Source organism: Aspergillus mulundensis (genome assembly GCF_003369625.1).
Source record: "Aspergillus mulundensis strain DSM 5745 chromosome Unknown scaffold_2, whole genome shotgun sequence".
NCBI classification, from domain to species: Eukaryota; Fungi; Ascomycota; class Eurotiomycetes; order Eurotiales; family Aspergillaceae; genus Aspergillus; species Aspergillus mulundensis.
This window is the reverse complement of record NW_020797890.1, coordinates 2,112,275-2,134,335: the sequence shown is the minus strand read 5'-3', so window position 1 is coordinate 2,134,335 and position 22,061 is coordinate 2,112,275. Positions and strand designations below refer to the sequence as shown.

General features: G+C 51.2%; 8 protein-coding genes across 8 annotated transcripts; 4 read left to right on the top strand and 4 right to left on the bottom strand.

Annotated features, from left to right (window-relative positions):
• Window positions 1-416: 416 nt before the first annotated feature.
• Window positions 417-1,835, bottom strand: DSM5745_03343 (putative mitochondrial phosphate carrier protein; the record flags this gene model as incomplete). The annotated part of the gene is made up of 6 exons (XM_026745359.1): window positions 417-486; window positions 573-592; window positions 644-989; window positions 1,036-1,289; window positions 1,339-1,503; window positions 1,557-1,835. The coding sequence occupies 6 exons, from the start codon at window positions 1,833-1,835 to the stop codon at window positions 417-419; spliced, it is 1,134 nt and encodes a 377-aa protein (XP_026606225.1).
• Window positions 1,836-2,422: 587 nt separating this feature from the next.
• Window positions 2,423-3,007, top strand: DSM5745_03342 (putative cystathionine beta-synthase (beta-thionase); the record flags this gene model as incomplete). Its single annotated transcript, XM_026745358.1, has 2 exons — window positions 2,423-2,527; window positions 2,585-3,007. 2 exons carry the CDS (start codon window positions 2,423-2,425, stop codon window positions 3,005-3,007), a joined length of 528 nt encoding a protein of 175 aa, XP_026606224.1.
• A 340-nt stretch (window positions 3,008-3,347) lies between these two features.
• DSM5745_03341 (vacuolar ATPase assembly integral membrane protein VMA21) lies at window positions 3,348-3,873 on the bottom strand (the record flags this gene model as incomplete). Its single annotated transcript, XM_026745357.1, has 3 exons — window positions 3,348-3,487; window positions 3,585-3,670; window positions 3,764-3,873. 3 exons carry the CDS (start codon window positions 3,871-3,873, stop codon window positions 3,348-3,350), a joined length of 336 nt encoding a protein of 111 aa, XP_026606223.1.
• Window positions 3,874-6,758: 2,885 nt separating this feature from the next.
• DSM5745_03340 (NACHT and WD domain protein) lies at window positions 6,759-11,983 on the bottom strand (the record flags this gene model as incomplete). Its single annotated transcript, XM_026745356.1, has 5 exons — window positions 6,759-9,902; window positions 9,955-10,920; window positions 10,972-11,262; window positions 11,419-11,922; window positions 11,981-11,983. 5 exons carry the CDS (start codon window positions 11,981-11,983, stop codon window positions 6,759-6,761), a joined length of 4,908 nt encoding a protein of 1,635 aa, XP_026606222.1.
• A 968-nt stretch (window positions 11,984-12,951) lies between these two features.
• Window positions 12,952-14,260, top strand: DSM5745_03339 (uncharacterized protein; the record flags this gene model as incomplete). The annotated part of the gene is made up of 4 exons (XM_026745355.1): window positions 12,952-13,015; window positions 13,072-13,190; window positions 13,257-14,020; window positions 14,104-14,260. The coding sequence occupies 4 exons, from the start codon at window positions 12,952-12,954 to the stop codon at window positions 14,258-14,260; spliced, it is 1,104 nt and encodes a 367-aa protein (XP_026606221.1).
• A 1,559-nt stretch (window positions 14,261-15,819) lies between these two features.
• Window positions 15,820-19,146, top strand: DSM5745_03338 (DEAD/DEAH box helicase; the record flags this gene model as incomplete). The annotated part of the gene is made up of 1 exon (XM_026745354.1): window positions 15,820-19,146. One exon carries the CDS (start codon window positions 15,820-15,822, stop codon window positions 19,144-19,146), a length of 3,327 nt encoding a protein of 1,108 aa, XP_026606220.1.
• A 374-nt stretch (window positions 19,147-19,520) lies between these two features.
• On the bottom strand, window positions 19,521-20,488 carry DSM5745_03337 (ATP-dependent Clp protease proteolytic subunit; the record flags this gene model as incomplete). The annotated part of the gene is made up of 5 exons (XM_026745353.1): window positions 19,521-19,930; window positions 20,001-20,142; window positions 20,196-20,221; window positions 20,272-20,290; window positions 20,345-20,488. The coding sequence occupies 5 exons, from the start codon at window positions 20,486-20,488 to the stop codon at window positions 19,521-19,523; spliced, it is 741 nt and encodes a 246-aa protein (XP_026606219.1).
• A 185-nt stretch (window positions 20,489-20,673) lies between these two features.
• DSM5745_03336 (uncharacterized protein) lies at window positions 20,674-21,990 on the top strand (the record flags this gene model as incomplete). The annotated part of the gene is made up of 1 exon (XM_026745352.1): window positions 20,674-21,990. The coding sequence occupies one exon, from the start codon at window positions 20,674-20,676 to the stop codon at window positions 21,988-21,990; it is 1,317 nt and encodes a 438-aa protein (XP_026606218.1).
• Between the last annotated feature and the right edge of the window lie 71 nt (window positions 21,991-22,061).

Sequence of the window (22,061 nt, the reverse complement as noted above, 5' to 3'; positions counted from 1 at the left end):
AGGGGGAAAGCTGAGGTGGGGGACCGAGATAAATAAATAAGATAAGGTACGTCAGGACTGGAGCCAGTCAGCCAGGGCCAGCGCAAGTTCAAAGGAAGTTTGAGGCTTGGAGCCTTTCTACCTATGAACTAGTGGGACGACTTATGACGTTTAGACCAAGATCTATATCAGACAGGCATATGAAGCCGAGCTGATAAGATAACCAGTGACTAACCTTTTGGCTGATGATGAGCAATGATTATCCGCCTACTTGACCAACCAAGAGTGATTGAGGATATAGAATTTATATTATTGCTTCAAATGGCAACATACATTCACCAAATAGGACAAAACAAGTGTGACTGTTTCACAATACCTTGTACCCTCAAGATGCAACCCTACCGTGTAATTGCCTGACAGACGTGCGCATACTATACCTACTTCTGTTGCTGTGCTGGGCCACCACCTGTGGTCGGTAGGCCCATGAAGATCTTGAACGAATCGTAGCTGTTGGACGAAGGTTAGCACATGTCCCCCAAAATCTCCGAGCCCGATCCAAGCAAGCTGGAAAAAGCAAGCAAGTAGATACATACATCATCCATTGAAGGCCGGTCTATAGCATCCATTAGTATTGATCTAAACATGTTTGTATATAGAGACTCACCAAAGTACCGATCATGACGATCCTGACGGGAAGACCATTCCAGAGACCCTTGAAACCAATCTCTTTGTAGATGCGGCCTGTCGCGGCACCGAATGCTTCGCCGGGCAGTCGATTCGCGTTCAACTTACTCACCATAACGTCGGCGGGATGGGAAACGACCGCACACAGAATTCCAGCAAGGTATCCTCCAGTAAATGCGACGGCAGTTTGCGCGCCCTTGTTGTAATCGGTCTTTTGTCCCGGGAGGTAGTTATAGATCGCTTCGACAATGTTCTCGAAAGAGGCGAACTTCATCATGGTGTAGGGGATTTGTCGGCCCCAGAGGGGATACAGTCCCTTGTACAGTCTTGTGCGGTTAGGATCAGACTAACGCAGCCCATGTGCTTACTTACCCAGCCGTCCCTTCCTTCGCAACGACAGATGAGATACCGCCAAACGTGGAGCGGAACTCAGGTGGAATGGTTGTCTGCGTGCGCACCTTCACTGCCTCGAAGGGGCAGAGCGCGATATCAGCAATAAACTCTGCCGAAGCACTGGCTGTCAGGTACAGAGCAGTTTTATAACGCGCGGCATTTTCAACTCCGACAAGGTCACTGTAGAACTTTTTGAAGTACTCGTATCCTCCGTACTTGAAGGCTCCTTGGGCCTTTTTCCAGTTAGCACAAACGTAAAAAGCACTATTACAACCAGCTTACGCTGTAACCAAAGAATGTAGGACTCCAGCCGGTAAACACGCCCCTCACACCTTCAGCGACACGAATCTTTCTAAATGCATCCATGTTGCTCTTGTATAGTGACGAGTCGACCTGGCGTCGGCATTTGATGAGATCCAACGGGGTCACGGCAGTGTGAGTCAAGCCCTAACCTCCTGATTAGCTCTGCTAACATAACTGGACGGGCAAGTATTCCTTACACAAGCCAACATCCCGCCAAACGTACAGGCCGCATAGTACTTAGCCGTCCAGGGCTCGATCTTGCCAGCCTTGGCCTGCGCTTTCTGACTCGCGACCTCAAACTCCCTCGCCGCTTCCTTGCCAACGGCATTGGCTTTTTTCTCGATGTCTTCGATGACGTTCCAGGCGGGGAATGGCTCTCGTCTCGTCGTCACAGGACTCGAAGCCTGCGGTTGCTGGCTCAACGGACGTTGGGCGGCAAAGGCATTGGAAATGGCATCCTTCGAAGGGAACATCATGGCGGCGCTATTGAATTGAAAGCAGTCAGCCCTTTAATTCTCACCTTGCATGTGGAAAAAACAGCCGATTCGCAGCGTTGTATACAGATCGGAGTATAGATCCTGAGAGTGGGTCACAACGCCAATCGTCTCCACCAGGGCTGATTGATAGGATGAAGATGCCAACTGCTCGCCTTACTTACCGATCTTTCCAGGATACACGTTCGACGAGCAAAGCTCTGAGAAGATTGATATTGAGGAGAAACACTGAACAAAAGGGCACAAAGCGCGATAGATAAGCACTAATACGGAGCACGAAGGTCCTGTTGGGGGCCGGATGACGTAGAGAGCGACATGTGACCTGTGACTCTGAATCCCGCCCCGATCGGGTGGTGGGTCGGTGTCACTGTAGCTTCGAGCGGGCTTTGAATTCTTTTCACCTCGACAAGTGCCCGATTAATCATCGTCAACATCTCCAGCGTATCAATTGTTGCCAAACCAAAAATTCACGGACGCTTGATTGAGCCCGACATTACAGTTCTCGCGAATCATCCACCCTCCGCCGTCAATTGAACTTCCCCGCTCCTCTTACCCCTCTCGACGCCAAAATGGCCTCCTACATGAACGCCAGCGAAGCCTTCGTCCGCGAAAAGCTCGACGCGAGCACAGCAAACCCAATCCCGCAATCTTCATGGGCTGACAAATATCGCGGAGTGAGTGGCCCATTTTCGCCAGTTCAAAGCATCTAGCTAACAAAGTTATCGCAAAAGGCCACAGTCGAAGACCTAGATCCACCACCCGCCTTGTCCGTCTCCCCCAGCACCCCCATCTCCGCTGCGCTCCTCGCCGCTTTTGAACGCGACTACACACACCTCACCGTTACCTCGTCTACGCACCGCGCCCTGCTCGGATACCTCAGTATCCCGCGACTCAAGGAGCTCCTTGCCGCGGGGACAGTGAAGGAGTCGGATACAGTTGCGGCGGCCATGCAGAGATTTAACAGGAAGCGCGGCACGTATCAGGTTATCACAATGGAGACACCGCTGGAGGAGCTGCAGCGGTTCTTTGAGAGCTGTGAGGGGGCGAATGGAGAACAAAGGGAGTTTGCGGTTGTGACGGATGTGGAGAGGAAGTTTGTGCTGGGGGTTGCGACGAAGGGGGATCTGGAGGAGTTTGTTAGGAGGAGGCCTTAGTTGGCTTCTTCTCTTGAGAGCTCTGTTTCATTTCCTTTCTTTTTCTCTTATTCTCGTGCTGAGACCGCGATGCATTTCCAGGCGCAGTTATTCAACATGGACTGGATATATATTTACTAGGGGACATAGTCATGTGTGGCTACTTTTAACATTCGGACCGCTGTTTAAAGACACAAATACCTATTTCGAACTTCATGCTTGTCCGCTTCTCTTGGAATCATCCAGGTATTATAGAAGAAACATCCTTGCCATATGAGCGGGATCAATATTAACACCATAAAATGAATGCCGCATAATGTACATACACCCACAAATACACAACCCGCCTGATCCCGACGACTTACTGAGCCTTCCCGCCCTTCCTCTTAGCAGCGTCTGCCTCCCTCTCCTCCTTGTCCTCCTGCCACGCAACATAGATATACAGAAACAAAATGACATTCGCCATAACGGCCGCAATGATTCCAGCAACAGTCGTGCTCGCTTTTGGCATGTGTCAGCATACGCATACAGTTGGATGTACCCAATCCCATTTTGAAGAAACAAAAGACAAAAAAGCACGAAGAGAAGTAGGGCTCACCTCCAAGTGTCACAGAAACGAAATACATCCCCACGGGCGTAGTGATCATGGCGATGGTGAAGCCAATGAGCTTGTAGATTACGTGCCTGGGTCCTTGTTAGCCAGTCTCTTGAGTACTATACAGAATGCTGGAAGGCAGGTAGTAGGAGGAGCTCCGCGTAGTTAGATGGAACACTTACATGGGAACAGCAGGTGAAGTATCAATGCTGATCTCTGAAGGCTTCTCGCCTATTGTAGAGCCGGGAGCAGCGGCCTCAGCGTAGGACTTTCCGGGTCGAAGGGTGGCCATTTTGGTAGTGTAAGTTCTTGCCGGCGAGTCTAAGCTGTCCTCTGGTGCTACCTAGCTATAAGAGCTAGGTTGGGATGTTGCTGGTATGGGAGGAGAACTCCAAGTAACCAATGGCTAGCAGCTGAAGTGCGCAACTATGAAAAAGGACATAGAATATAAGACCGAGCTTGATGGAGGGGCAACTTTGTAAGCTCAGAGCTTCTAATACCTCGAATGTTGTCGAGGAAATCATGTGGAGAATGCGGATGAAATGACGGCGGAGTCTTGGCGGTCTAACCAATTTTGGGCTGCTAGGGCTGGGGGGTGTACTACTACTGGCGGTCAAACCCATCTTTCCAGTTGCGTGCACGTGCAGCATGGTACCCCGCTTATTACATTACTCAGGGCCTCTCCAGCTTATCCTCTTTTGAGTCTCTATTCCTTCTAAGACATTCAGATGCCTCCCGCCGAGGAACATACCGGCGCAGCGCCGTCGCCTAATGGCAATGCCCAAACTGTTGAAGTCGCCTACAGACACTCCCTCTTCACGACAGTCGAAAAATGGTGTATCATAGCCCTGGTCTCTTATGCGGCGTGGTTTTCCACCTTGAGCAGCTTCATCTACTACCCGGCAATTCCAGCATTGTCCGAGGCGCTGGGTGTCTCCGTCGATAAGATCAATCTGACTATCACAACATACATGGCAACGGCTAGCATAGCACCGGCTCTTGTAGGCGACGCAGCGGATATTCTTGGACGGCGACCGGTGTACATCCTCACACTGAGCGGATACTTTGCAGCAAATCTTGCAATTGCCCTGGCAAGATCATATCCAGCGCTCTTGGGCCTTCGGATCCTGCAGGCTTTGTGCATCTCCGGTATGTCTCCGCCACTTCTTCTTCAATGCGATAGCCGCTGAGTTAATTGCCAGGCACATTTTCGATTGCCTATGGCGTTGTCACGGACGTGGCATCCCCAGCTGAAAGAGGCTCATTCGCTGCGTTGGTCTCATTCGCGTAGGTTTGCGAGCTCTTTACGGCTCCCTTTCCACTCACACTCATCCAGCATAACAATCGCTCCAAGCATCGGACCGATCCTAGGAGGTACCCTCACCTACGCCGCGGGCTGGCCCTGGATATTCTGGTTTCTGTGCCTAGCGTCCGGAAGCTGCCTGGTGATCATGACCCTATTCCTACCAGAGACATCTCGCCATATCGTTGGTGACGCCTCCATCCCGCCACCGAAGTACCTCCGATTACCGCCTGGTATTGGCATCATGCGCCATTGGAAGGACGCCAGCGACGACTCAGCCCCTCAGTCAACAGCCAGCCGTTCATGGCGGGTACCAAATCCATTCAAATCAATTAATATCCTCTGCCACAAGGACAATGCAGTCATCATCCTCGCCTGCGGGTTTCTGTACGTGGTGTACACGTGCATCAATGCTTCACTGGCCACCTTGTTCGTGGAAATATATCAGTTGAATCAGTGGCAGGCTGGCCTGATATACCTCCCCTTCGGACTCGGCGGGGTGGCGTCGTCATTCATTTCTGGGAGAATACTGGATAGAGCGTGGCGGGATGCTAGGTATACGCTGGGGTTGAGTACAGACAGGTCAATTGGCGATGATCTGGACACGTTCCCTGTTGAAAAGGCTAGGTTGTGTGTGGTGTGGGTGCCGATGCTGGCTACTACCTGCTCAATCGTGGCGTTTGGCTGGGGACTGCACTATCATCTGGTTCGTTGCCTCTGTTTCCTCTCTTTCCCTTCCAGCTGTTTAATTAAGCATGCAAGGCTAACTTCAAGTCCGAGAAGAACATCGCCGTCCTCCTGGCTCTCCAATTCATCGCAGGACTCTGTATGCAGCTAGACTTCAGCGTAAGTCTCGCCGTTTCATTATCCAACTCTCAAAGATTCAACAAAACAATTCTGACGCGGTACATCTACATAAGATCTACAACACGCTCCTAGTCGACAAAAACCACCTTTCTCCCTCGGCTGCCCAAGCCTCAAGCAACATTGTGCGCTGCATACTAGCCGCTATTACCGTGTCCTTTTTGCAGAAGATGATTGGCTCGATTGGCATCGGCTGGACGTTCACTGTCATGGGCGGGCTTTGTCTGTTGGCGACGGGGCTCTTTGCTGTTGATTACCATAAAGGGACGGCATGGAGGGAGGCAAGGGTTGGTAGAATTAGGATTTGATGTATGATCTGCAGGTCTTTGGCGGGTGAGAGGGAACTCGATGCGAGAGCTGAATAAACTTTATAGAAGGGTAGATTTGAACGTCTTGAAGGTATAAGAGACGAGAATTGGGGGTTGGTTTACTAAAGCAAGCCTGTAATGTTATGATGGATCCCAAGACAAATAGGCAAAATGGGTTATGGCTGGACTCCATAACGAGGTTGTGTAAATGCAGCGTTACCTGGACGGGAAGAGAAAGGAGGTACGAGAAGATCAAGATACAGCAAGAAATCCTATCTACCAATCTACACACTCAAGACACATGCCTGTCACAAGCAACACAGTGATGTTTATTTGAGTATAAGAAGAGACCTTTAGCTCATTGGTTTTTATAGCCTAGCGCAATATGCTAAACAGGTTATAAGCCCGGAGTGGTCTCTATAGAGTCCGTTTCTGCAAATAAATGCTTGATAGGTCGGACTTTTTTAATTAATCCTGACCTGGTGCCTTTGCACGTAAAACCTATATATCTAGATCCGAAATATAAGAACTAGTGCAAGGGCAATCTACCTATAACCCAAGGGTAAAACAGAGCTATATAAGCCAACCTTAGATAAGACCAGGCCTATAGCTAATTGGGTTTACGGCCTAGCGGAATATGCTAACAATATATAACGATCCATAAAACAGCGCTACTTAAAGAGGTCTAAGGAAGATAAGGCCTTAGATTAACCCAGCAGATTTGACCACCGCAACCTCCCCATTCCTCGGACAGAGCAAAGCCCTCTCTTTGGCCCAGATACTACACAGCGCCAGACAGTCCCTACTAATCCAATCCCCCGGGAGCGCGAAAATCTCCTTAGCCCCCGTCATCTCCGTCTTGGCTTGTTGTGGCTGAGAACCAAACCCGTCCTCGGAATTGCCTCGGCGATGCTGAAGGGTGCCGAAAATAGAATCCCTCCTTGACGAATGGTGAATTGCATTCGTACTCTGCCGGCGAGGGGTATAGGGAGACGGGGAAGGTACTGTAACTCGTCCGGAGTCTCCACCATCAAAGGGAACTTTCAAGCAGCTGATACCGAAGGTCTTTGATAGAAACACCAGTCGGTCTTGAGAAAGGAACGAGAGGGCCAGCGCGATCTGAGAGGTTATGGCTTCCAGGAGAATAACTGCGGTGACGGGCGCTGGGTGGTCATCATCGTCATGTGCCGACGAGGTAGATGTGGTGAATGGCGGGAGAGCGAAATAGAAGAATGATTTCTGTTTCAGGCCTTTCCCCAGCGACATCTGAACTAGGATGTGGCGTTTATCCTGGGTGATAAGAACGCGGTCAATCTCTCCAGTTCCCTCAGTGTCCTGGTTGTGTTCTAGTGTGAGTGAACTTTCTCCGCGGAAGTCAAAACGGTAAGTTGCCTTTCTTGTCAACGTCCAGTCGTATACCGTGACGGAGTTTGGTTCAACTGCAAGGATGTGTGTCGGGTCTCGAAGGTCGGCAATCCATTTACACGGACTAAAGAGCCGATCTAGAGAGTGTGTCACCAGGGTCGACTCAATTGCGATGATACAGACTGTGAACGGCGTGGATACCAGGACGTGACTTGAGTTCTGGTTAGGTCGGAATAGAAGCTGTGTGATGGGCCCTTCTGTATCATCCTCCATTGGCTTTTCCATCACCTTTTCGACTCTCGATGAGTGGGACAAGCGAGTCTCGAAAAGAATTGACACGATGAAAACTGTCTGGCTTGAATCGGAAAAGCAAAGGTACCGACCATCAGTACTCCAGCTCATTTGTTCAATGCTCAGAAATCTTTCCGAGCCCTGGATATCACAAAGCTTTCCACGGGAGATGTCAAACAACTGCACGCCTCCGTATTCCGTACCATGGCTATACAGGCGGCCGATGGGCGATGCAGCCAAAGCCGTGATCGTGTCAATCCTGCGTGAACTACCCATGGATACTGTGGAGCCTTGACCAGAGCTATCACTCTCGCTATCGCCATCAGATCCTTTCTCTAGACGCTCTGCGTACCTCATCAATACATTCGGCTCCCACGCCGTTGCATAGTCACCACGCACGTCGTAAAACCGATGGAGACTCGGGCTAAATGCCAGATCAATGACAGCATCTTGTGAGGCTAGTTCATATAAGAGGCAAAAGTCCGACATGGTATAGACCTTCACGGTGCCTTGCACGTCGCCAGTGGCAAACAAACTCCCATCTCTGCTCATTGCTAGCGCAGTAGCACCGGTACCAATCTCTTCGGGATTCCCCTCGTATGGATTCCACTTGAAAACTACACCTTCAAGGTATAGACCCAGAAGCTCGGGGGAATGAGGGTGCCATACTGCCTCCATAACCTCCCCTCTTGCGACTTGCTCCCTTGCTCGCCAGCAATGGTTGATGTGGATCGGACCGTCAATCTCCCACGCTGAGAGCGGATGTCCCCGGTAGGCCACCGCTATTAGACTGCCTTCATTGTTTATAGACATGTAACTGGAGGCATTGAGGTAATGTCCTTCCAATTGTAGCTCCTCGAGCTCTGCCATAATCTCCCAGGTGGGTGACGGGTCGTTCAGGTTGAGTGACCTGATACGTCGGTCATCCGAGCCGACCAGAAGCATGCTGTCCTCCCTCGTAAAGAGCATAGCAAGCGGTCGAGGTCGAGATTCGAGATTCGCACATGACAGTTTGCATACTCCTGTTGGAAGTTCCCAGATCTTGATGGATTTGAATCCGTAGGTCACTAGTAGGGTCCCCGTGCCATTTAGGCACATGCGGTACACCCTCTCTCCATGCGTAATTGGGCTACCAACTGCTTCTTCAAAGTCCGACGAATTATAGACAAAGATGGTCCCAGCCGGAGCCAGGACAGCGATCTGAGTACCCGCCGCGGCGATAGAGGATGCATTGGTGCCAGCTCCAAAGGATAACCTGGCAAGTGAGTCATCCCACTCCTGTGCCGAAAGCCCTACGACTGCAAGGCTTTTGTCTTCTGGCTTCCCGAATTGTTGGTATATGGCCGAGTTTCGGGGGCAGAAGGGAGGAATCAGTTTATAGATCGCTGCTGGATTACGCCGAAGGTTGGTAGCAAACTTGCCAGCAACTTTCACAAAATCCACAGTCCAGCTCTCCAAGAATTGATACTCCATCTTGCGGCTGACTTCGTTCGATGCTGCCACATGTATGTTCTGTCTTGAGGTTGCGTATTTGTAAAGGTTCCTGGAAGCCCGAATCAGAACTCTGAGTTGCTTGGCTATCACAAGAGCATGAATCCATATTAAGACCCAGTGGCCGGTGAGAAACTTCTTGATGACATTATACACAGACTCGCGGCTAGCAGGTGTCAAGGCGAGATGGGAGGACCACCAAGTCGCGCTATAATCGAGGAACTCTGGCATATCTTCGCGTGATATCTTGCCTCTTAGACCTGGAGACATGAGGCATCGCATACAGCTTAGAAGCAGCTGCTCGTGGGCTGCGTCGCGGTTGATGGAGAACGGCCCATTTCCGACGTTGAGTAGATACTCGCGCGCGGAATGATGAAGCATGCTAACCTTACCGCTGTTGTCGACAATCACAAATCCTCCACACAGCTCTCCGATGGATTGCTGAAAATCTAGCATGTCAGAGACGTCTTCGTTTAAGGCCTGTGATAGTTCTGCCATTGTGAGTACGCGGGATGAACAGGTGACGCATTGCAAAATGGCTAACGCCAAATTTCGGCGTGAAGGCGATGGGTTCTGTGCAATCGACGTCGCCATTCTATGGTATAGCGCTTCCATTCCAGGGGGGAGTTCCTGAAAAGCCCTTTCCACCTCGGTCATCGTGTAGCATGAGTTTAGTTTCTCAACAGCCAGTCGCAGCCACTAAGCAAGTCAATCAGCGTAGATCCCCAGGAGAGACACGTTCGAGACCTACAAGAAAATTGTTCTGGGCGCCCTCAACTAGGCGCTTAACAATATCTTCTCTGAAGTCGGTGCTACCGGACATACTCAGCTCTTGGTGGATATGAGCGTATATATCTTCTCTATGTCCTTCGATGCTAATCTCACCGTGCGGCACTAACTGTGATGCCTTTTTTAGTGCAGCAGAGATCTCCGCAGTTGCGCGGCCGAGAAGAAGAACCCGAATCGGTACAGAGGACCCGGCGATGTCAGCGAGGAGTTTGATATTAGCTCGAGCATCGAGTGATTCGTCCAGACCGTCTATGACCCAATATAAAGGTTGGTTCCGCTCCATTTTGAAAAGTATGGACTTGAAGAGACGTTCCCAGATAGTCTTTGGATCTGCCGTCTCCAGGTCAACAGCCTCCCCGGCAAATTCAGAGAGCTTTGCGCGGAAGTCAGGCACGCTTTGAGCGACCTGGTAGGCGATTGACCGAAGAAGAAGGCTCAAGGTTCGTTTCTTCCGCTCTCCATACCGAATGAAGAAGTATTGGCAGTTTCTGCCTTGTTCGACAAGTCGGTTGATGACGAAGGAGGACAGAACAGACTTGCCTGTCCCCGCGCCGCCGCTGACCCAGAGTAAGTATGGCAGGGACCCGTTGGGGCTCGCCCATTGCTGATAGGCGATTTCGTCAAGAAACCAGGCATTGGTACCCGGTGTCCATTGATCTTTGAAGAAAATATAATCCACGTCGGGCAATTCTGGGATGGCCAGTGTCATTTTCAAGTCGAGCGATTCCCTCCGGTCTGAAGCGAGTGATTGGTTCGTTTGATTTGCCAATATGATTCTACCGAGTATGGACTTGAGGACGTTTCTCACGGTAATATAATTCGGATCGAGGGGGCTTTCGTATTTGCAAACATCGTGGTGGTCCGCATCCAGAGCCTTTGAGGTTTCCCCTGGATAGCCAAGTACCGATGACTCTTTCTCTAGTATCATCTTCGCGGGTGAGCAAGTGTTCATGGGTTTTATTAGCAGTATCGCACTCACCACTCGCGCACCCTTGAGCCCAATCGAAGTGGGCTGGGTTTCATAGAAAGAGACGATGTCGAGTTTAGGAGCGACATGTCGGAACTGCTCGTTTAGCTTCTGTAGAGTGAAGGAGTCTTTGGAGAGCTCGGATATGTAACCTTTCGGAGTACTAATACGAGTTGACTGCAACAATCTGTTAAGGATGTCTGCCAAATTGGTACCCCGATGAGGAGTGGCAAGGAATAAGATAGCGGAGATAGCCTTCACTATCTTTTTATATCCTGGGTCATTCCGACCCTGCATATAGGCCTACGCTCGGTTAGAACGACATATACCACTCGGATCAGTTATTCTTGCTCGCCTCCTTGATGATGAGCCCTCCCATGCTGTGCACGACAAACAAAAGCGGGACCTGCATCGTGTCAACTTGTTCTCTCCTGGGTACCCTCCTATAGATTCACTTACGGAGCCCATCTCTAGATCCTCGTTTTTCTCATCCTTAGCAAATCTAAGATCAAAAAGCAACTCTTTGGCGAAGTCCAGGACTATCGTGCTCGCATTTCCAGACTTCAGGAAGTTTGCGTTATATCCAAAACTGAGGATTCTGGCCCGGCAGATGTCCGACTCCAAAGGGAGGAAAGTAAGCGGCCAAAATAGGTCAGGGTTTCTGTATTTTGACCAGGTCCATCTGCTACTTCCACCAAGGCCGTGGATAAAGATGATGTCCGCCTTCCGATCAGCTCCAGGAGAATACACCACGTTGAGGCCCATCGGGCCAGGTCCATGGTCATCCCTTCTTGCAGCAAGCACATTAGGTTGGTTGGTGGTGTGAGAGGGGGTTATGCTCGCTCCATCATAGACACTTTGCTCCTGGCTTGGGACGTTTGATGGCGATGGACTGATACTGGCGTGTCTTTGTGAACTTTCTCTCTGGCTGTCTTTCTTCCGGAAGCTAAACTTCTTTGGAAGCTGTTGAATGTTAGTGTCTGAAGTAGTATGAGCCGCGTGAAATCAGAAGGAATCTCACCATAGTTTCAATAGATGCAGCCTAGTGACTACCTAGGTACTGCGGTCGGCACGTGTAGGTGAACGAGTGGAAACAGTTACATGTGCGTGGCAGAATATCGTGATCCACAGTCGATTAGTAGGTTGAATACGGTATGGGCTGGCGGAAAACTCATTTGAGAGCCGATGGCCAGGGAGACAAAACCAACTCTCAGGTTCTGTGGAAAGCAATCCAGCAGAGCCGCCGTATGTGCTGTGGAGGTGGCTGGCGGTTCGCCAACACGGAAAGGAGGGTATCATGACTGCGGTGTCTCGATTGATTCGTGTTGAGCCTGGAGATGGCTTCTTGGGTGCATGTAGGAGAGGGGAATGCGAAGTTCCGTCCACAAATCATTTTCCAGTGTTTTATCAATCTCCTACTCCGTACACCGTGCCACCAATTGCCAAACGCCTGGAGCCCGAGGGTCGCCGAAGTCAGATGTAGTGAGATGGATGCCAAGTATCCCCTAGGCGCCCATACCGTACGGAGTAGGTAGAGGCATCCAAAAGGCTTACCTAATGCAGTAGGTACACACTGACTCGCGACAATGGAATCGAGCACCGATTGTGACCACAAAAAACTCCGCTCAGTGCTCTGCTTTGAGTGCGCTTCACGTCCGTTATAATCGGAAACCTGGCGATGGAGTTGACTTTGTAACAATCTCATTATTCCTTCCACCCTGGGCAATTTGATCCTAGTCTGATTTGCACTCATCAGCCAATCAGCAAGTCACACTGTCCATTCCAATCATATCACATGCAGTTGCGTTACTTAACCGATCTTTGGGGGCGCAGTGCACATGGCTGGCTGCCTATATTTGAGGCTTCGTCATCGGAGCGCTCAGGTTGAGGCTCAAACCAATGCAGCATTTCTATTTTGACCAAAGCATAGAGACAAGATTCTCTGTGGAAGCACTGTCTAAAACCAGAATATACTATCATATGGCTACTACCATGTCCGGCGACTGGGTTCCAGGTATTGCAGGGAACTTTCCCCTCCACCAAGCTGTTGTTGAAGGTAAGCCTCCAAGCCAAAGAACATTGCCCCGGAACAATTAATGTAACTTTATACAGCGATGCCCAAGGGAGCCATAGTACTGTCTGCTGAGACATATGGTACGTCTTCTTGGTCGCAAACCGCAAAGGTCTTGGCCACCCTGCCGGACGGAAGCCCGAAAACATACTTCCTCAAGGTCAGGTTACGTTCGCATGATTCATCCCGTGCCCTTGATGCCTGATATTAACACTTCATGCCACAGTGCTCGTCAGGGCCATCAGCGCGAACTATGACAGAGGGAGAATACCACTCGGCTCTCGCCATTCGCGAGGTGGTCTCTGATTTTGTCCCTAAACCCGCTGCATGGGGAGAATACCATGATGGTCAAACGTCAGTATACTTCTACCTCGCGGACTTCCATGATATGGATCTGCGAGCACCACCAGATCCAAAGAGGTTTACTGCCAAGGTCGCCGAGCTGCATTCAAAGAGCAAATCTCCCACTGGCATGTTTGGCTTTTACACACCCACGGTACTGGGGATATTCGAACGGACGGTGAAATGGGAGACAAGCTGGGCCCAATGCTTCACGAACCAACTACAAGATGTTATCAGATACGACAACGAGACAAACGGATACTGGCCAGAATTTGACGCTGCATGCAAGCAGCTCATCGAAGCCGTGATCCCGAGACTCCTGGGAGCCCTGCAATCCGAGGGGCGCTCCATTGAACCAGTTCTGATCCACGGTAGCTTATGGGAGCAAAACATGGGGGTCGACATGGAAACAGGCGACACGGTAGTATTCGACGCGGGGTGCACCTACGCCCACAACGAGATGGAGTTTGGGACCTGGCGCGGCTCCTGGGCGTATCATTTCAAGAAGCCCGTGTACATGCGCTTCTACCACAACCACATCAAGCCGTCGGCGCCGAAACATGAGTGGGATGATCGGAACAGGCTATACAGCTTGCATCCGAATCTGAATGATTCAGCTGGCCACCCGGGGAGTATATCAAGGTCAATGTGAGTGTCACCGTCTGCAGCTCCCTTCGGCTTCTAGGGAGACCGACGAGAGTGACATACTGACGCATTTTCATGTGGTTTAGTGCTTATAATGACATGTTGTTCCTATGTGAGAAGTATGCGCCCCTAGAGAGTCTTGAGAAATACAACCCCGAGAACGATATTAGGGCTACGGGGGCGTATTCACAGGACACGACCCACACCTCGAGGAACCACATCAGAGCGCTGGGGCTTAAATAGAGTTAGGCGGAGACCATTAGAGGTGATCTTTTGCAATGAACAAGTGTAGCGAATGCGATGGCTTTGACTGTAATCCACCGATGGATGAGTACACTCGGATAGGTGACCCGAACACTGCAAAGGACTGCAAAGTCCTTGCCCTAACACTATGATCAGGTGTGATGCCTGAGGCCAACATTAACTACTGCTATTAGAAAGATATACCAAACTCTCCATCTTGAGTTTATCATTAGGGGAGTACCTCCCGTCTACTCGCAGTTTTGTATTTATGATGGCCGAGTATGGCCTGGGCGGTCGCAATCTTGCTACAGCCATTCTTCGGAAGCTAGAACAAAAGTGTATGATAACAAGGTGTGCTGCATCCTCCCCGACAACCTATCAAAGTAACTAGATACTTCGCCCTCCCTAGGCTGCCCTGCCTAAGGTTTCAAACCCAAAGGGTATTGCAGGTAATCTGTGCACACCTGAAGCCACATTCTCATTCACCTGCCCCACAGTCTTCATCTCCATTGTGTCATAGTTAGTGTGCTTGCTGTTCGCACGGACATTGTCAATGTGCGCATCAAGCTTTGAATCACCAGGCTTAGTATACCAGGGCTTCGGACCTCCAGGCGCAAACATCTCTTCGATATCCTCCAGCGTCTTACCGCAGGTCTCCGGGTAGGTAAGATAGAAATGGATCGCGGCAAGGACGCACACGATCCCGGAAATGACAAAATAAATTTTGGAACACGGCATTTGAACCTATGTCTTGCCGGATTCAACTAAAAAAACGCCGTTTTGAAGCCATTCAAACTCCCAGAGTGCATATTTTAACAATGTTAGCAGCAAAATTCCAGAACACTCAATGACATACTAGGTAACTAGTAATCACGCGTTTTTTAGGTCCGACCCAGCCCCGATGGCCACCGAAGCCCCCGAACTCCCTCCCTTGCTTAATCGGGGCCTTGAAGCCTCCAAGCGGGCCAAAATTTGTCAATATCTCATGCTTGGGTGGAAACATAAAGCTATTGCAGATGAGGTAGATGTACACGTATCATCAGTGGAGCGAATTCGACACAACTTGCTTGTCCATGGCAGCGTTCGGAAGCCTCGATACAGCGCTCTTGGGAGAGTTCGTAAGCTCACTAAAGCCGATGAAGATGCCCTGCTGGAGTATCTCTTGGTGGCGGGATGGAAGGAACATCATGAGCTGGTCTCGTGCCTATACAACGAGCGAGGGGTTGTTGTTTCGAGGCCCACAGTAGGTATGGAGAACTCTCAAGCGGCGCAACTGGACCAAGGAGACGTTAGAGAGGATATCAACAAAGCGGAATAATGAGCACGTAAAGGAGTCAAGCTAGATTCCACTTAGTCACTTCTCCCTCTCATCCTAATTGAAGCGCGTATTCACGTGACCAGATCGCGTCCGCCCCGATGCCGCGATTTTGCGGAGAGGCAGAAAAATCGCCTTGGAGAGTCCGAGCTTGATGGCGCCCTTCTGCAAACGCCTTGGTGGTGGAAACAGGTAGCAGTTTTGGAGTCACCTCACTTTGATATTAATCTCTCAATCGCCCACCATGGACGACACTGTTCCTGACACCCCGGTCAGTGACAAAAAAATCGTTCACAGTACTCCTCCTGGCAGCGCTATGGTCGAGGACGACGGGGAGTATGAAACGATCGCCACCCTGCCTGTGAACCCTCCTCCGAACACATTGCTTGCAACACAACCAATGTCTCCTACCCAGCGCCTCACTCAGCCTACGCAAATTGTCGACGGTCCTTATACAGCCAAAGGCAATTCGGTCGTACAAGTGGCCGCCTCTTCTCCTCTGAGACCCGCCTCATCTCCTTCTCGCCCTTCCCCAGCCGGTCCTGGACGCCTTTCCAGTCTGATGGCGCCCAGCGGTACGCGATTCTGCCCTCCCGCAAAGCGTGCGCCCGTGATTGACCTAGACGACGATGGTCCCACCTACCGAGGAGGCTCTTCCGACGACGATATTGAGATGACCACAGACATCAAACCAGCCACATTTACGACGAAATCTTCGAGAAGTCCGGAAAAGCCTGCAGCTATGGATCGGTTCAAGGAAATTACCTCCTCCGCTGTCTACGACCCTTCGAATGCTAAGCGGACCGCCGCGCAGATGGATCCTGCCCCGAAGGGAGTCGCTGTCAAAAGGGCCCGCCAAGATGGACCCTCACGCGCTCAGCCGGTAGACACGCAGCTGTCATTGCAGGATGTTGACGATTACCAAATGCGGATGAAAGTGGAGAGGATGCTAAAAGTTCTACCGCGGAAGTCGGTTTATGATTGCGTACAAGCCCTCCTAGCAAAGAAAGGACGATATGAGGATGCACTAGATTATCTGGGCAGTGTCGAGGATCAAGATGTACACAATATCTCCTCTGAGGACGAACTCAATGCGATCAAAAAGACGTCGCCGATAGCCCCTGCGAAACAGAATATCAAAGCCCGGGGAAGGATTCAGGACAAATGGACAGCCCCAAACCTGCCGAAGGGAACATCACAGAAACAGGAGGATGAATCAAAGCCGCGAAAACGGTTGATTCGAGGACCAAAATCACGAACGTCTCCAGCACCGTCAAGTCCTACTCGGAACGAAACACCTCCAAAGAAGAGCTTCGGTCGACTCGTCCAAGGGCGCAGGCGCCCGTCACCTGCGCGATCTGAGTCTCCCGAGGCGCCTCTAGTCATATCTGATGATTCCGACTCTGCCTTTGATGCACAGGACGGCACCGACCTAGAGGACAAAGTCCTCAACTTTTTCAACAAGTGCAACGCGCCGGGTCTTGCAGACCTAGCCGCAATAACCGAGGAACTCGCTGCGCACATAATCACCAAGCGTCCGTTCTCCTCCCTTGATGCGGTTCGCGTGGTTCCTGCACCAGAAACCGAGCAAACAACCACCAAGACTGGCCGGAAACGGAAGGCCCCGAAGCCGGTTGGTGATCGCATCGTTGATAAATGTCTTGACATGTGGGTAGGATACGAGGCGGTTGATTCACTGGTCGCTCAATGCGAGGCGTTGGGAAAACCAGTAGCGGCGGAGATGAAGAAATGGGGAGTTGACATCTTCGGAAAGCGGGAAGGAGAACTTGAGCTAGTTTCAATGGAGTCTTCTGGATCTCACGATTCAGGTATAGGGACACCCGCTAGTCAACCATCTGACGAAGACAGTGATGGCCCTGGATCCAGGTCCAGAAAAGCTCGGTTCATCTCACAGCCCGGAATTATGGCTGAAGATCTCAAAATGAAGAACTACCAGATTGTCGGTATCAACTGGCTATCATTACTTTTCGAGAAAGAGCTCAGCTGCATCCTGGCCGATGACATGGGTCTCGGAAAGACCTGCCAGGTGATAGCCTTTTTGGCCCATTTATATGAGAAGGGCATCAAGGGGCCGCATCTCGTCGTTGTGCCTTCGTCCACCATTGAGAACTGGCTTCGAGAGTTCCAGAAATTCTGTCCCACCCTCTCAGTGATGCCGTACTACGCCGACCAGACTGTGCGAGCCCAGATTCGGGAACAAATTGAGGAAAACAGGGACGACATCAATGTTGTTATTACAACGTACACAATCGCAAAGGGCAAGGTTGATGCGCACTTCCTCCGCAACATGGATTTCTGTGCTTGTGTTTATGATGAAGGTCACATGCTTAAGAGTAGCACGTCGGTTCTGTACGAGAAATTGATCAGGATCCGCGCTCGATTCAGGCTTCTTCTGACTGGAACGCCGCTGCAAAACAACCTGCAAGAACTTGCCTCCTTGTTAGGATTTATACTCCCCAAGGTATTCCAGGAGCGAAAAGACGACCTACAATACATCTTCTCAAACAAAGCAAAGACTGTTGATGAATCGCATTCTGCACTTTTGTCTGCGCAGCGAATCGAAAGGGCAAAGTCTATGCTGAAACCGTTTGTCCTTCGACGGAAAAAGCATCAAGTTATTGACCTACCTGCAAAGATCTCTCGCGTCGAGTACTGCGAGATGAATGCCGCCCAGCGAGAGATTTACGAGCATGAAAAGAACGAAGTGAAGAAGCTCTTGGAAGACAGAGCAGCCGGCAAGAAGACAGGTAGCAAGTCTGCAAATATCCTCATGAAACTCCGACAGGCAGCCATACACCCTCTCCTCCATCGGCGCCATTATAACGACAAAATCCTCCTGAAGATGTCCAAGGCCTGCATCCAGGAGGACAAATGGGCCGAATCCGACCCGAACCTCATCTACGAGGATCTACAGCCATACAACGACTTCGAATGCCACCAGCTCTGCATAGATAACCCCAAATCTCTCGGCAAATTCGCCCTCAAGAACAACGAGTGGATGGACTCCGGCAAGGTCGACAAGCTCTGCGAGCTCCTCCGCCGATTCAAAGAAAATGGCGACCGCGCTCTCGTCTTCTCCCAGTTCCGCCTGGCAATGGACATTCTCGAAGACGTTTTGGAGAATGAACATCTGAAGTTCGTTCGCCTCGACGGAACAACCAGCGTCGAGGACCGCCAGTCCATCATGGACACCTTCCACGAGCAAACAGATATCCCGGTCTTCCTGCTTTCGACGAAAGCCGGCGGCGCCGGAATCAACCTTGCCTGCGCCAACAAAGTCATCATCTTCGATTCCAGCTTCAACCCGCAGGAAGACGTGCAGGCCGAGAATCGTGCGCATCGTGTTGGCCAGACCCGTGATGTCGAGGTTATCCGTCTCGTGACCAAGGATACCATCGAAGAGCAGATTTATGCCCTTGGGCAGACGAAACTGGCCCTTGACCAGGCTGTTGCGGGAGAGGATGGAGCCGACTCGAAGAAATCCGAGGAGGCCGGCATCAAGGCCGTTGAGGAGATGTTCACTGCGGAGATCTCGCAGAAGGAGTCTTAGGCTCACTGGGGTCATCTTCCCCTTGCAATCCATTAGCGGCCGACTTACACTTCGTTTGTTGGTAATGCTGCCGTCAAATCCGATTGGTTAATAGGGGTGCAAGAGTTTATTCTATTGGATGGGATGCATATAGGTGCTGAACATTGGTCTTATTACTGGATCTAATTAAGGGTGCGGATTATTACTTAGAGGCGTTTGGGTTTATATTTTCTTGCATCTCGCATTGGGCTTTTTCATAGATACCGCGAATATAGGTTCGTGGGCATTGAGACTCATGTCATACATAGCATTGTCCTAATATTACATGTTAAACCGAGCGAGCCATCATAACGAATTCCAGGGTATAAACACCTTCTCATAACCTGCACTCAGTCCTACTGCTCTTTCTTCTCTCCCTCAGCCCCAGTCTTAACCCTACGATCCAAAATCTCATCAATGATACCCAGCTCCAGCGCCTCCCGCGCGCCCATAAAGTAGTCCCGCTCCATCAGCTTCTCAATCTCGTCTAGCGACATCTCCTTCTTGCTCGTCAGGTGCCGCTTGTAGATCTGGTTCAACTGATGCCGCACGCGCAGGATCTCCTTTGCGTGGATCGCAATGTCGGTCGCTTGGCCGAAGTATCCGCCGGATGGCTGGTGGATCATGATCGATGAGTGCGGGAGGCAGTAGCGCTGGCCGGCTTGGCCGCCGCAGAGAAGTAGAGAGCCCATTGAGGCCGCCTGCCCGACGCATATTGTTGAGACGGGGGAGGCGATGTAGGTCATTGTGTCGTAGATTGCGAGGCCTGTATGTCAATTTACCATCAGTTTCTCGGTCTGCCTTAACAAGTATAGGATTAGGGTGAGGGAACGAACCGGCTGTTACGGATCCTCCGGGGGAATTGATATAGAGGTGGATTGGTTTCTGCGGGTTATCGGCTTCGAGGAAGAGGAGTTGGGCGACGATGGAGGCGGACATTGTTTCGTCGACTTCACCGTTTAGGCAGATGATTCGTTCCTGCGCATGTTAGAATAAATTCAAAAGATATTCGGCAGTTGGGCGCGGTGTACCTTGAGGAGTTTGGAGAAGATGTCGTCTGCGGTTCATGTTAGGTTGTTCGCGCATCCGCTTGGGCAATTCACGTACAAGTGTGCCAGCCACCACCCTATAGCTTGTTAAATCCCATTTATTCAGTCGCGGCGATAGAAGGGAAACTTACCACTGTCTCTGTTACAAAGGGCGTCGGGGTCCAGCCCCGCGGAGGTTGCGCCGATGACAGGGCCGGGATGGAGCTAGAGAAGCTCCTCATGGAAGGGCGCGAGGCGAGGCGACAAAGTCGCTGTAGAGAGCGGGTCGCGTTCATCGTTATATGAAGAGTTGTGAGAAAGAAGGGTGGAGGAGGTGTAGGGAGAAGAGGTAAGTGGACAGGTGAAGCTCCGCGGCGTTGGAGTCGAGAGTTGGAGTTGGTCTGCGGAGCGGAGACTGAAAATCGAAGCTTTCCGCCCCGGAACTTCACCCTTCAGCCTCCTCACTTGGTGGCAGTCAACCATGGAGCCCCTCCACAGCCGTATCCCATACGCTCAATGGCGTCTGCAAGCCTTTCGCCTATTGTCTGTGTCGTCCGCCTCGTCCAGGTCGACTTTTCTGTGTCGTCGCGCGCATTCAAGCAGCAAGAACGAGAATGCCCAAGCAGACCAGGGCACACCAACCATCGAAAAGAACAGCATCAAACCGGACATTACTAGCAACCAAAGCGATGCAGCCGGCTCTAAATCTACGATACCTCCGTCCCAACTCCTCCCCCAGTCACCCCTTATAACAAACCCCAACCCCGGCCAGGCCATCCGACACCGCAAGAAACGCAGGCCAACATCCGAGGACATATCCGAGCTCTCAAAGAACCCGTGGGCAGTGGCCCTCTCGTCGCCAATTCGCATGTGTAATGTGACAGGAGTTCGATTGCCCAAGGCGCTTCTGTCGGATTGGGGCTTGGTAGAACAACCGGCGCCAGAGCCAGAGTCCAAGCCCACCACCGCAGCAGACTCCGCCTCCAACCCTGAGCAAACCCCACAACCTGACAGGACTCCTCGCTCGGAGGTTGTAAAGGGCCAGGGCAATGGCACGCCTGACAAGAACAAACTATGGCTACTCCCAGTCAGTCTTCTGCAAGACAGTGTGGTACGGAACGAAAAGGACAAGGACCGCCCGTTCCTCAAATTCCGCATGCTCGAGCGCAAACATCACCTCGACACAATCACGCAGGCAGCCAAACGCTCACGCAGTCAAAACAGCGTCCTCGCGAATTTGCTTCCTCACCGCTTGAAGTCCCCGCTTGGACCTTTGACCTCTGCGCTTCAGAAACTCCTCGTATGGCGGTCGGATATGCCTGATTTCGTGCTAGCTGCGAAGCGTCGGGAGGCGGCAAAGTATCTGAAGCGCGTTTCCGATCGGCTGAGGCGGAATAACGCGCCTGGAACGATATGGGCGTCTTTCGATATTCAGAAACCGTACTCTGAGGAAACGCTTTTGGAGGGGGTTGGGACAGCGGGTCTAGCAGGGCAGGAAACATACGGTCAGCTGAAATCCGGTGCCTTCCTGGTTCTTGGGGATGGCTCCGATGGTAATGCCGGTGCTGTTAATGAGGCGCCTGCTTTCCCGGAACTTGTCGCGCTTCCGGGGGGTAATGGAAAGGTCCCTGTTTTTGACTTGACGCGACTCCTTTCGCAGGTTGAGCTCGAGGAGCTCCGGGCTTACCATGAGCATTTCCAGAAGTCCGGCGCGTTTCTCAAGCCGTCCGAGAAATCTAGCATCGATGTGCTTCTGGCATTGTGGAATCTCCAATCGTACGTCAGGAAAGCAGCTTGAGGCCTTGACCGCTTGCGCCGTTCTTCTATGAGACTTGTACTCTATTCTACCTCTACCAGTACTTATATACC